The following is a 14,219-nucleotide window of genomic DNA, read 5'->3' as shown; positions in this document are numbered from 1 at the left end:
ATGGACCAACAAAGATCCCTGTAGAGATGTAGAGGTCGAGAAAATACAATAAAATTTCAGTGTTTGGAGAGTTTCAGTTCCTGAAAATCCTCAGCGATAAATCAATTGTAGTGTCGAGTAGGTTTTCAATAAACATAAATGAGCTGATAGCTTTAAAAAATAGAATTTATAGTAATTTTTGGATCAAATCTCGCTCTCAGCATAAATTCTGTACTCTGAACTAGAGCTGCCATCATGTGACAAAGTTCACCCACCGCTGCGGGGATTAGACGGCTCCCCTTTAACAGGCTCCATTCAGGCTTCAATGAGAGAATATCTGTTGGGTAAATAAACACACGGAGCTTCAGATAATGCAGAAATTCTAAAACATCAGATCCGAGACAAATGCTGGCATAAGTCAGGGAAACCATTACTTTATGGAAGTGCTTTTAAATTATGTGAACCGTGCAGCGGATCAAAGGTTTCAAAGAATAAGCAACGTAACGCGGGCAAAAGAGAGGAAAAATGTGCACAAACAGCATCTGGCATTACATAACTGTAATTTGATTTTATGCAGTGTTTTTTTTGTTTTTTGTTTTTTTTAGAAACAACTCTTCTGCAGAACCATGATCAGGAAACTGGAGCCTGAAGATATTGCTATAAGACGATGATTCACTCTGAGAAAGAAAAATATGTTTTGGTTTGGGCAAAGTGATCGTGAAGTCTCGTCTTGTGTTATTTGTAGTTATTATCCTTCTACTGTTCCACTCCCATTGATATTAGTTTAATTCTCATTTTTCATATATTCTATTCCACAAAATCTTGATTATTAGGTAAGACATTAAGGTGGAGTAATAGTCAATCACCACAGTGCGTACATTTATATACTGATTAATCTTTGTCCAAATAAGAACATGTTACGTTTTATGCCAATGAACAGAACGCATAGCACAGGCAAAACAAAAGCAAAAATGATGCCTTTACTGAGTGAATTTAAGGACCTTTAGTGGACAAATCGTATCAAGATTGGCTATTTGGAAAATTCTCTGCTTTGGTTATGGTTTCAAAAGCTGCCCATAAACAATAACTGCAGTTTGAGAAGTTTATTGAATGATATGGTGATGCATTTATTGCCTTAAGTGATTTTAATGCAATAGAGCTTTATACATCTAATTGTTTTCCTTCTGTGTCTATCTAGATGATACATAGCTGAATTTTACAGATAATACAACAGGTTGTTGTTTCTATCAAGCAACTCAATCACGCTTAAAAACTGACTGACTTTTGAAGAGGTTTATTCTGTAGTTCCGTAGTGTTGACTCACAAGGAGAATAATTCTGGGCATACATAATTTTATATAACAATTCTGGGTAGATATAATTCTGGATATATAATGATCATATACGTAGGTACAGACCAAAAGTTTGGACACACCTTCTAATTCAATGGGTTTTCTTTATTTTCATGACTATTTTACAGGCAAGAAATCCCACTTATTAACCTGACAGGGTTCACCTATGAAGTGAAAACCATTTCAGGTGACGACCTCTTGAAGCTCATCCAGAAAATGCAGAGTGTGTGCAAAGCAGTAATCACAGTAAAAGGTTGATACTTTGAAGAAACTAGAATATAAGGGGTATTTTCAGTTGTTTTACACTTTTTTGTTTAGTGCATATTTCCACATGTGTTATCCATAGTTTTGATGCCTTCAGTGTGAATCTACAATGTCAATAGTCATGAAAATAAAGGAAACTCATTGAATTAAAAGGTGTGTCCAAACTTTTGGTCTGTACTGTGTATGATCATTGTCCAAAATGGTAAGAATCTGGGAAATTATCAAGATCTTATTTCCATTAAAATAACTTAAGTAAAGTCAAACCCTCTGATATATCAAACAAGGATATATGAAAACACACAAATCCTGGAAGAAGGAACATAGCTTTAATCCTCTCTTTATTGGACTTTCTTGCTACTTAATACAATTTAATGAATTAGAATATGCTGTATGGGGAGTTGTTAGATTACTAGTACCTTTTGAAAATGACTATCCTTAAGGTGGTGATAAACATAATTTTCATTAAACTTACATTTCTACATGATAAAATTTAATTTTATTGGTCTCATATTCTAATTTTAATGTCATATTTTCATTATGTAAGCAGAAATTATCATAATCAATATAAATAAAGGCTGGAAAACACTAGTATGTCTAATCTGTATAATACGTTTCACTTGTGATAAAATTCCTGAAATAAATGGACTTTTCAATAATGATCTGATTTGAATGGATCTGTAATGGACTTTGGAGTCAAGCCCAGGGTTCTTATTGCAGCTGCGTCACTGCACAGCCCTTCCGAAAGTAAAATATTATTATAAATGTTTGACATAGTAGCTCGACAAGTTCTAATGTACTAGCTTCCTAAGCGATACATGTTGATTCTAAATTAGTGCCAGGAATTAGAAATATCTATGACAATATTCATTTTGTAAAATAAAAAAAAGTGGAAGAGTGAGTCCTTGCTATTTTCATGTAGTCTTTGGGGTGGACCAACTGCGACGCTCCTACCGAATGACGTCAAGACGTTCGCAGTTGGTGGGCGGAAAAGCGGTAGTGTTATTGTACTTGCAGATAAAGCTCAAACCAAAACCGGTTCGTCTTATCTGAAGGCTTTAACCAGAGCACAAAGCGAAGCCCTCGGTTCGTCTCCAGCGGTAATGGAGGTTCCCGCGGGTCAGACGGATGTCCAGATGGACAGAGGCGCCCTGAGCGACCAGACAGTCCCCTCTGAGGACAACATTGACATCGACGAGAAAGAGTTGGAAAACATCACAAAGAAACAGCGAGAAGGCGACACAATGACGCTGCCTCTTCACTCGCCCTGGACCTTTTGGCTCGACAGGTATCATTTAGAGTTTATTCGTCGTGTTTTTTTGTTAGGAGCCCCGGGACGAGCAGGGAAAACAGCAGGCAAGGCCACCGCTTTACAGGCCTCCAGGAGCGAAACGTAGCAGGAGAAATATTCGCCTTTAAGGCTTCTTCGATCATTTTTTTAGTTTCCTATCCCCAAACCCCTGCTATGTTGTGCAACTGAAGACTTTTACTTTTGTCTTGTCTATAGAAAAGGGTCCTACGCAGCACAGTGGAGCTAAAGGGGACCCCGTATTATCCCGCTGTCCATCTGAAGTTACTTTGCGTTATCCAGCAGGGGGACCGGGAAGATTTTGAGCTGAAACAGACTCTGTTGTCTTCTATAAATAAAGCCAGTTTTACTCATTTTTCACATTGTTAAACCAGTACGTATTTTGTTGGAATGCTGTGTTGTCATATAAAGACTTACCTTAGCGTGAAGGGCCTTCCTTTTTTTATCCATTTTTTAAGGTCATAGTTATACTTATTGCCCTTTAGAGCTCACATGCTAATATGTATTGTAGGGATGGGTAATATGGACTTAAATTTTTATGATACCTTGTGGTTCTATTGTGATAACAATTTAAATGGCTGACTGACTGACAGCAATCACATTCCCACAAACAAATACTGCTCTTGAAAAACATTGTTATTTTTAAAAAGGATCTTTTGAACACTTGAATAAAAAGTGTGATTTATATCAGTATTAAGAGGAATTTACTGTGACATCGATAAATCAAAAATCTTAAAAGAAATTTATCACAATAAATAATTATAGGTACAATAAATGCTCACCCTTGATATATTTGAGTATGTTAATGAAATTTTGAGAGTAGAAGAAGATTGTCCTGACTTTAGTTCATACCTCTTAGTAAGGACTGAAGTAGACATAGAACAGCATGACATTGATAAAGTATGTCACTTTTGAGTAAATGTGCCGTGACATAATGGTATTTAGCAATAAACTTAAAAATAGAGATTTTAACTTTGTTTAATAATAAAGCCATACTAGTATGATTTTATTCTTGTAATATGACCTTATTCTCCTTATGACATAACTGTATTATGGTGTTGTTACTAGGCCTGTTGCAATAAGCAGTAAATCAATTGATGGCATGATAAATTAGAACAAGCTCAATAATTTTCAATTGCATGATTTATTGTTTTTCTCTTAATTCTCTTTCTACCAAAGATTAAGTGAGAAAAGTATTCAGTCTGATGCTTCAACCTCAGCTAACCCTTTTTTGAAGGACAGTTTTGTTTACAGAGACTTCATAATTCAATTTTTGTGTTTTGGTTATTTATTTTGGATGTTTACAATATTTTCCAGTTCCTGTGTTAATGTTCATTAGAAATAAGTGAGAATGAGTTCTTGCATTACTATGCCATTTCTATTAAATCACTTGGAAAAGGTCTCAAAACAAAGACAATTTATTGCAATAACTTCTGGGACAATTTATCATCCAACAAAAAGTGTTATTGAGTTAGGCCTCCTTCTTACAACATTATTCTCATAATAAAAAAAACAAACAAACAAAATTTTAACAGGGTGGCCTAAATACGCTGTCATATTCAAGCAGAGTTTAGGTTAATTATTCGTACTAAATCTATAAAATTGAGACGAAAAAGTAAGGATTGTTAATAATAAATGTCCATAAACATTTTGAACAGCTCTTTTTTTCAAGCAAAAAAAAAACCCTTGAATGCTTTGTTTCTGCTAGTGCTAACTTAAAAAAAAATATTATGCTAAAGTGAAAATAATGGAATGGATGCTGTTGACTGTTGTATACACTCACTGACCACTTTATTAGGTGCACCTGTCCAAATGCTCATTAACGCAAATGTTGATTCAGCCAATCACATGGCAGCAACTCAATGCATTTAGGCATGTAGACATGATATGCTGCAGTTCAAACTCTGAACCGAGCATCAGAATGGGGAAGATAGTAGATTTAAGAGACTCTGAATGTGGCATGGCTGTTGGTACCAGATGGGTTGGTCTGAGTATTTCATAAACTGTTAATCTACTGGGATTTTCATGCACAGTCATCTCTAGGGTTTACAGAGAATGGTCCGATAAAGAGAAAATATCCAGTGAGCGGCAGTTCTGTGGGCACAAATGCCTTGTTGATGCCAGAGGTCAGAGGAGAATGGCCAAACTGGTTCCAGCTGATAGAGCAGCAACAATAACTCAAATAACCACAACCGAGGTATGCAGAAAAGGATCTCTGAATGCACAACACATCAAACCTTGAGGTGGACGAGCTACAGCAGCAGAAGACCACACCAGGTGCCACTCCTGTCAGTTAAGAACAGGAAACTGAGGCTACAATTCACACAGACTCACCAAAAGTGGACAATAGAAGATTGGAAAAACGTTGTCTGTTCTGATGAGTCTCAATTTCTGCTGCAACATTTGGATGGTATGGTCAGAATTTGCCATCAGTAACATGAAAGCAAGGATCCATCCTGCCTTGTATCCACGGTTCAGGCTGGTGGTGGTAAAATGGTGTGGGGGATATTTTCCTGGCAAACTTTGGGTTCATTAGTACTAATTGAGCCAATGCCACCTCAGTATTGTTGCTGACCATGTCCATCCCTTTATGGCCACAGTATACCCATCTTCTGATGGCTACTTCCACCAGGATAACGCGCCATGTCATAAATCATGTGAATCATCTCAGACTGGTTTCTTGAACACAACGATGAACTCACTGAACTCAATGGCCTCCACAGTTAACAGAACTCAATCCAATAGAGCCCCTTTGGGATGTGGTGGAATGAGAGATTCGAATCATGGATGTGCAGCCGACAAATCTGGAGCAACTGTGTGATGCTGTCATGACAATATGGACCAGACTCTGAGGAATGTTTACAGTACCTTGTTGAATCTATGCCACAATGGTTTAAGGCAAAAAGGGGGTCCAACCTTGTGTAAGCAAGGCGTACCTAACAAAGTGAGTGAGTGTATATTGCAGTCCTTCAGGGATCTGTATTCGGACTTATTCTGATTCTACTTTTTTCACATTAGCTGAATGGAGAAAACACATTTTAGCAGCCTTTAAACCAGATGGACTTAAGGAGTTTGCTTAACCAGTCAATGTTATTATAAAATTAATCTAAATCTCTGACCTGAAACTAATTTCTTCCTCTCAACACATATTTCAGAATTAAGATCCATGGGGTCAGAACATCAAATTCGAGGCTGTTAGTCTTTTATTTCCTCTGGTTAGTCTATTACTGTCCCCAGGAAAAGAAATCTAGTTAAATTCAGCAGCAATACTCTCAAACTGACCAACCATTGCAATTGTTTTAATTTCTCTGCACTGGTGTTTTTAGAATTCAAAGATGCCAGACTATATTTACTCCTGAGCATATTACTGATTATCTATAGACATCCTAGGTTGCAGAAAGAATACTTCTCTCCTTCTCTGTTCCTCCATTGGAGATGAAACAGATATTTTATTTTATTTTTTTTGTCCTTGTCGTTCCAGGTCATTACCAGGGACGACAGCTGCGGAGTGTGAATCCAACCTAAAGAAGATCTACACTGTGCAAACTGTTCAGGTGAGACTTAAAGAACTCAGTCCTCTAAAGAGGAAAGAGATCAGGAGTACGACTGGACTGACTGACTCGTTTAGGAAGAGACACCCTGATGGGAGGGACTTACAAGTCCCCAAGCATACTGGGCTGCAGTCAGCTGACTGGACAAGATGATGGGTGCTACTGGTCGGTAGTCATTGAGACTGCTAATGTTCTTTATTTGCGGAGGGATGATGGTGGAGGACTTTAAGCATGGTGGGGTGGAGCACAAGGTGAGGGATTAGTTATAGATGCTGGTAAAAGCTAAGAATCAATAAACCCGTTTTCACAGTGTGTGAACATGGCTCAATTTACCAAAAGTTACCAAAACACAAGACAGAAACTTCCGTAGCTTCAACAGCTCCTCCGTAGACCCCCACAATGAAACCAGGAGAGAGAAAAAACATGGATGCACATGTTGGATATTACCTGTTGTGACATTGCCAAGGTTTGGCTTTGTTGAACGAAGTTGAGCAGAAGCTGCAGTCAGATAATGGAGTGTGATGTTTAAAGCTGTATTTGCACACAACCAAGTCAACTGGAATGAGGTTCCAGGAAGGCCCGCTTCATATTGAAATCAAGCTTGAAAAATTCTGGAAAACTCTGCACCTGACAGCTGGGCTCGCCTTTGATATTTATGTGTGGAGAAACAAACAGCTTGTGACATACTTTCATACTTTTAGTGTGTGCTGCTAGCTGGCTTCACATTGATATGCTCTGATTATAAATGTACAGAATCACTGGAAACTAAACTTGATGGAAATTTCAAATGCACAGTTTTATGACAAACAAAATGAGACTTTACCCTCCTTACCTGCAATAATCATAAAATTTGTTACAAGATGGCTCAATCTTTCCTCTTGCAGACATGGCATTAATTTAAAGCTTTATTGAGAAGACTTCAGCAACAATGTTTTCAGTTTTTTGCTTAAAGTTTAATTGGTTCCCAGAAAAAAAATAACAAAGAATTCAGACTTTTCATTTTAGGGAAAAAAAAGTGGTCCTAATCCTTTTCTGCAGGACGTTTCATTGCACTTATGTCTTTGCATGAGTTGATTACCATGATCTAAAAGTTAGGATTTCATATTTGCTAAAAATATTTATTTATACATATCATTCAGTTTAAAACCCTTTTAAATGGTCCCAAAAGAAGTTGCTGGAATGACAGGAGTTAGTGACTTTCTGGATGTATAGAGAATAAAATGACCATTGCTTCCCCCTCCCCCACCTGTTACTATGCACTGCGAGCCAGCTGGCAGCAGTGAAGATTATTTTTTCGAAAGCTCTGGCTCTGAAAGTCTAAAAAAATCTTAAACATGTTTGTCATATTTAGAGATTGTTAAAGACTCTGAAGTGTAGAAACAGCCACAGGGCATATGGATGGAAAAATGTGATTCTGTGACATTAAGACAAAGTTCGTCCAGCAGAGTGCGCTGCTGTACAAGTCACAAGATCAGAGTTTGACTATGAAAAATCCAGAACTGATATTAATTTATTGATTTTATTTGGTTTTATGCTTGAAGATGTTCTGGAGTGTGTATAACAACATCCCTCCTGTCACCGCCCTGCCTTTGAGATGTAGCTACCACTTAATGCGTGGTGAAAGGAGGCCACTATGGTGAGTCACATAGTATTAACGTCATCAGCAGCTTCTTACAGTGACTAACCTGTTTTTAATTATGTAAAAATGACATATTTAGCTAAAATTGCAATCTCTCAGTTGGGATTTTTGACTTTGATCTTCTACACCACCAGGGAGGAAGAAAGCAACGCAAAAGGAGGGGTATGGAAAATGAAAATCCCAAAAGAAAACAGTGTAAGCGCTGCCCATCGTTTACCTACTTTTCTTCTCCTAAAAGTAATGTATTAGTGATGAGATTCTGCTTTATGTCTCAGTCTACAGTTTGGAAAGAGTTGTTACTTGCTACTATCGGGGAACAGTTTGCAGATTACTGCACATTAGGTACAGTAGAATAACTTAATAAATTAAAACAAGATGAAAGATGTTTAGTTTGATCCTTTGCAAACAGTTTTCCTGTTTTTCTCTTCCATTTTTCAGATGATGAGATTGTCGGCGTCAGTGTTAGTGTTCGAGATCGGGAGGATGTTGTACAAATATGGAACAGAGACGCAATGCTTGCCGACAAAGCGAGTATTTTGGGGAAAGTCTATGAGCTGCTCCCATATATATCATTTAAAGCAGTTTTTTATAAGCGTAAGTGTGTGTATATATATATATGTATAAATGTATATGCTTATATTTATATAAATAATTTTTTTTCTTCAAGTTGTGCGAAAAATGCGTTGGCAAATAAAATTGTTAAAAGGCTTGCCTAGCTAATTCGCTATAATTCAACAGTCCTTCAAATCAAATCTTTGGTTTGTGCACATGGTCTTTGCTAAAAAAAAAAGCTTATTCTGACGACGGCTTTACAATGATCCGTAAATATTTGTTTCTGTGAAAAGAGGTGATGTCACACTGTGAGAGGAAGAGCCGTTTGTATAGCACAGCTCTGCCAATACACAGGATTTCACAATAATTTCAAAACTTAAGATAAAATTATGATTAAGTTGACATTATAAATTGTCTTTAACATCGCATGTTAGTATATAGGTATAGATATAATTAGCATAAAATTTAGATTTTTTCATTTTTACCTTCTCAACAACAAACACAATGTTTTAAAGAAACTAGCCAAGCAGTTTGATTTCTGAAAAAAAAGGATGTGTAAGACACTGTGAATCCAAAACATAAAAATGGTTGTTTGCCTGATTTAAAAAACAAAAATAAAACAATATTGTACACATTTTTTAATTTCATCAACAAGAAGAGAGTATAGCTCACTCCTGCTTTATTTTGCCCTTCTTAATAAGAGGGAGTGCCTTGGTCTGTTCTTTAATAAATGTAACTGGTTGTTGTGTTTTACTATAAAATGAAATTAAAAACATGACTGATAATGAATGTTGCATAGTGTAGTGTACAGTTTTAATAAAATATTTCTTTCTAAATGTCTTCCACAAGTGAAACTTACATCCTAGCACTTTTTTAAAGTGTATCTAAAAACTTTGTCCAATTTTGGGCAGATGGGCCACCTGAAATCGTTTTGAGATCTGCAAATGGCCCCTGAGCTGCACTTTCAACACTCTTGCCCTAATTAAAGTGGCAGCCTATGAATGAACAGCCAACATTCCTCCATAGAAAACATAATGTTGTCCTTCCTCTCACTTAATACTGACTGTTCTTCCCTCAGAGTTTTGTCGATCTAACTGTGCTGAATTGTGGTGCGTTCAGTGACCAGACAAACATGATTATTTTTCCCCATCAAGTTTGCTGATTCCTGTTGCTGGCTGACTTTTTACCCCATTTGAGACATTGACCGATATTTTTTCTTTCATGTCCTGACACTTAAACCTGCTTGATATACAAATTGTTTAAAAAATCCCCCTTAAACACCGACTCAAGAAGCTTCATCTCTATTGCTAACATTTTGAAAATCCTGGCCTTGCGGTTGTTTCTTTTAGCACCTGGAACTTTCCATTCCCTTCACGTTGAGTAATCTTTGTCAAGCAGATGTCTAATGAAATGAAATTGCTCTGTCTCTTTCAGCTCATATGGATCATCATGCCTTTGAGGGAGGACGTTCAAGACATTAGATTGTGAAGCACTTTAAATAAAAAACAAAACCCAGAACTCTGCACCTGCCTTCACGGAAGGCAATGTCCACAACTTAGTTAAGGATAGTATTTTTTTTTTTGCTTTCAATGACAAGAGGTTATCAATATATTTTTATATCTTTTAATGATTGCTGCCTTGTTTTAATCATAATATAGGTCCTGAAGCTCTGAAGGGTTCAGAGATTGTAAACTGTAAATCTCATCCATAATGCATTAAGTAGTGAGGGTGGCGATTTCCTGTTCTGCTAGAAGTGTACTGGGACCACTCGTCATTCCTGGTGCAGACTACAAGTCACATTCAATATCTTAGAATATTGCTGAAAATTCTAACTTGTTGAATATGACTACTAGCTGCACCAATTAGTATGTTTTTAACTGCGATTTGCTGCTTTCCCATCATGATCCATTCAGCTTTTTCAGTGCCAAAGCGCTCTTCTGCTGTTTTTAAGATGTTTTTGTTGTTCAAATATTTTGTTTTTTGTCTGTTTTGGGTTTTATCGTTGCAGATGGAGTGAATGTAATATTTTCTTTCTTAAACAGTGTGAACTTTAAACTGGAAAATGTTGCACATGTTCGTCCACCCATCGTAAAGCCATCGTAAAGGATCAAAAAGAAGTCCAGCATGGATGTGGCCATAATTATTTTTAAACGTTATTTTTATGGGCGAAAAAAAAGTGCTGTAAAAGTTTCAGGGAATGTTTTAATATTAGTTTTTCCTCAAGCTTCAGGATTCAATATTCTTTTTAATTGAGCTCCAAAGTGAAGTTACTGATTGTTAGATAATGAGGTAATGCCACACATTTTTCTCCATTCGCACCTGCCGCTACATGTTTCCACTGACAGTAAATCTTCTAGTTTTCTTTCTGCCTTCTAGGTCAGTGATTATGTGTAGGTCATACTGTTCTCATGTTTTAGTGGTTTGAAGATGGATTATGCTTTATGAAGGTTGAGTGAGTAACTGAGTTTTTATGTAGACTGCTGCTTAGAGGGATAAAAAGAAAACTAGATTGGCTCTCATCCATGCAATATGCATCTTTTGTTTAACAACTTCAAGTTGTTTTTGATTAAGTATACGTTTAAGTTATCTTGCATGTTTTGTCACATCACCTTTGTAGTTAATCTCATGTCAGGTTGATAGTTTTAAAAAGGATCTTTGTTTCCCTCTGTAAAGTCTTTTTGCAGTGACATGGACAGATCAAATAAAACGGAGCTGAAAAATATTGTCTTTGGAGTTTTTCTTCTCACTGAGAACACTAAGAACATTGATCAAAATTATTTTAGTTCCACCTTTTCTGTTTCCTCTGTAACAGAATTAAAAAGTACACATTGTAAATGTAAACTACATATTTTTACAAGTACGTTTTGATTTGCAACATTTAGGATCCAAAACTTTGAAATCAAAAACTTGATGCAATCGGCTAGACTTCCCTAGATAGATCACACTTAGATCAACTGAATTTGACTATTCAGAAATATGTGGATTACATTTTTTTTCTTGATTTGATTGTTATATGGTTGGGTTGTATAAGCAGGGATTTAGTCTGGCTGTAAGTCTATCTCATTTCTGGTGAGAGTTGGACCCTGACAACCAAGGTTTCCCTTTGTCACTGATTCTGCTTATAGCTTTAATGAACAGAATCTCTAGGCTCAGTCAATCTCTGAATCAGAGACTTGTTAGAATCAGAAACCTGATTCTGACAACAAAATCAGAGACTTGATTTTGTGGTCTCTGCCTTTTACAGATGATGTGGTTCTGTTGGCTTTGTCAGACTGATTTCCAGTAGGGGTGCACCGATTGCAGTAACCACCAGGTTACAGTTTTCTGGTCAGATTACCTATCTTTAAACTGCCATTTTCAATTTCGGTCAATACTGATGTCTTTTGTCTAAAAAGTAGCTAAAGATAGCAAGAAAGTTATTAAATTGGCAACAGTGAGGTGACCATAGTTAACTACAAACATGCAGATTGGACCTGGTCGGTCAAACCTCTCTCACAGCAGGGAAATAGAGGACAGCAGTTGATTTTTAGACAATTGTTGAAGTACATGAGATCAGTAGATAAGATTTGTTTCACAAGTAAGTGTCAGGTCGATCAGCATTCTCCCAATATTAAGAAAATCAGGGCTGATTCATCGGCGTCCCCTAATCTCCAGGTTTCTCTTAAGAAGTTTGCGGCTGAGATGAAAATCAGCACCCAAACTGGACGAAACAGGATAGAAGTGACTTTATTAAGTTGAAGTCTACATCCAGCATGCTCCACTCTTATTGGAACTCCTGGTAAGTGATTTTGGAAAAAAAATAAATAAAAAATTACTTTTGGCCAGATAGTCCCTTTCCTTTATTTTAGGAAAGGGACTATATTGAATTTTTATACTGCAGTAGAATAAGTACACATTTTAGAAATAGAATACTGCTAGTGAAATTTTCCCAAAGCATGTTTGATCCATATCTGTGTTTGACAACTTCTGTCCTAAAATACAGTAGAATGGTTCATGTGTAATTCTCAAATAATTACATTATTTGTTGAAGACCCACATTTTAAGATGTTTTGTTCAAATAAAACCTCCTAAAGTTGTTCTTGAACAAAAGGTGGCTCGAAATAGAGTTAGTTTAAGATTGTGCACACTTAAGGCATTCAGCTTATTGTAGAGTTTATTTTAAGATTTGGATCAAACAGATTAATTTAACTGATTAATATAATTAATATTAATCATAATATATGCCACAAAAAAAGTAGAAAAATATTCTGAAATTACTTATGGTCTTACTTTTTACAACTACAAAACATGGCATTTTAATAGGGATGTATATACTTCTTTATCCACTTTGCTAACAACTAAACTGAGCTAACCACTAGCTGGTTTCCGATACTTTGCCTCTTTTACTCGTCATTATTGAACTTCTGGCAGACATTCTCTTCCCGTCACACCGTGAATGCCACAGCCTTTGGCAGCAGAACAGCATTTAAACCCCCACCACCAACACTCCTCGTTGGAAATCAAGAGCAGCTCCTGTTCATTAGCTTAATTACCTAATTAACAGGAAGCTAATTACCCTGTTGTGTGCACACAAACATATGAAGAGGGTGTTATGCAATGGATGATGATCCACAATTAATTTGTGACTACACTCCATCAAGTCGGGATCCTAATCCACCCAGCACATCAGTGGCGTGACACATAAACAACACCGTAATAAATTCAGAGTCGACTCCTGGGCGCCTCTGATCCCTATTGACATGTAGATCGAGCCACTGAACAATTAGTCATAAATTAGATTATTCTTTCAACTTGTTTTCTGAAGCAGTTCACTCATTGTTCTTTTCGTTCATTATAACAGACATGTTCGCAGCTTAATGAGAAACACGGTGACAGCACAATATGGAGAGTAAAGGATATCATACAAGAATATGTAGTGAGGGTGGCTACCTCACTAAGTAAAAGTAAAAGTATTTACTTTTGCATTTAAAGTAAGTACTTTAAATGCAAAAAGTTTCTTCCCCTATTTTTTTCAGATATATTTCCCACAAAGCTAAAATTTAACACAAGATTCATTAGAGTCAAACCTAAAAAGGTTAAATACAAATTCTAACAGAATCTTATTTTATCCAATTATGATCCACTCTGCTGTATCTTCAAAAAAGACAAAAATTAATTATAGATTTAAGAATTATAAAAAAAATAATAAAAAAAACTCATACACACTCACTCAGTATTCTGTAGGTTTGGTGTAGTCTTTATTGCAATAACACAAATATGAGCCACATCAAAATTGTTTTACTTTTTTGTACAAAAACCTTTAAACTTTTCACATTTTGTCTTAATACATCCAAGAATCTAGATGTAATTTATTGACATTTTATGTGACACAATGTAATATAGAACTGAGAAGTGGAAGGAACACAGTATATGATTTTCATGTTGTTTAACAAATAAAACTTTGAAGTGTGGTGTGTATCCTGTTTTCAGCACTCCTGAACCAATCACTACCTTCTAGAACCATTTTCTGTTGAAATTACAGCTGCAAGTTTTCACACATTGAATCTTTCACCTGCTCTTATCCACAAAATAATTCAA

The 14,219-nt window shown here is 36.3% G+C and overlaps 1 protein-coding gene across 1 annotated transcript; it reads left to right on the top strand.

The window, feature by feature from the left end:
- The first annotated feature begins 2,559 nt into the window (after nt 1-2,559).
- Nucleotides 2,560-11,356, top strand: LOC102216977 (eukaryotic translation initiation factor 4E type 3-like). The gene is made up of 7 exons (XM_023325699.1): nt 2,560-2,879; nt 6,382-6,454; nt 7,993-8,087; nt 8,225-8,285; nt 8,366-8,432; nt 8,529-8,684; nt 10,077-11,356. Exons 1-7 carry the CDS (start codon nt 2,695-2,697, stop codon nt 10,121-10,123), a joined length of 684 nt encoding a protein of 227 aa, XP_023181467.1. The 5' UTR covers nt 2,560-2,694; the 3' UTR covers nt 10,124-11,356.
- The last annotated feature ends 2,863 nt before the right edge of the window (nt 11,357-14,219 follow it).

The sequence above is a fragment of the Xiphophorus maculatus genome, chromosome 20 (genome assembly GCF_002775205.1).
Source record: "Xiphophorus maculatus strain JP 163 A chromosome 20, X_maculatus-5.0-male, whole genome shotgun sequence".
Taxonomy (NCBI): Eukaryota; Metazoa; Chordata; class Actinopteri; order Cyprinodontiformes; family Poeciliidae; genus Xiphophorus; species Xiphophorus maculatus.
Note: the sequence above shows the minus strand (reverse complement) of the source record. Positions and strands in the feature narration are given on the sequence as shown.

Bases quoted from the DNA above. Each gene is read 5' to 3' on its own strand.
- LOC102216977 (XM_023325699.1), top strand. From the start codon at position 2,695: ATGGAGGTTCCCGCGGGTCAGACGGATGTCCAGATGGACAGAGGCGCC. The intron at 2,880-6,381 runs GTATCATTTAGA...TTGTCGTTCCAG, and splicing joins TGGACCTTTTGGCTCGACAG to GTCATTACCAGGGACGACAG. The intron at 8,433-8,528 runs GTACAGTAGAAT...TCCATTTTTCAG, and splicing joins TGCAGATTACTGCACATTAG to ATGATGAGATTGTCGGCGTC.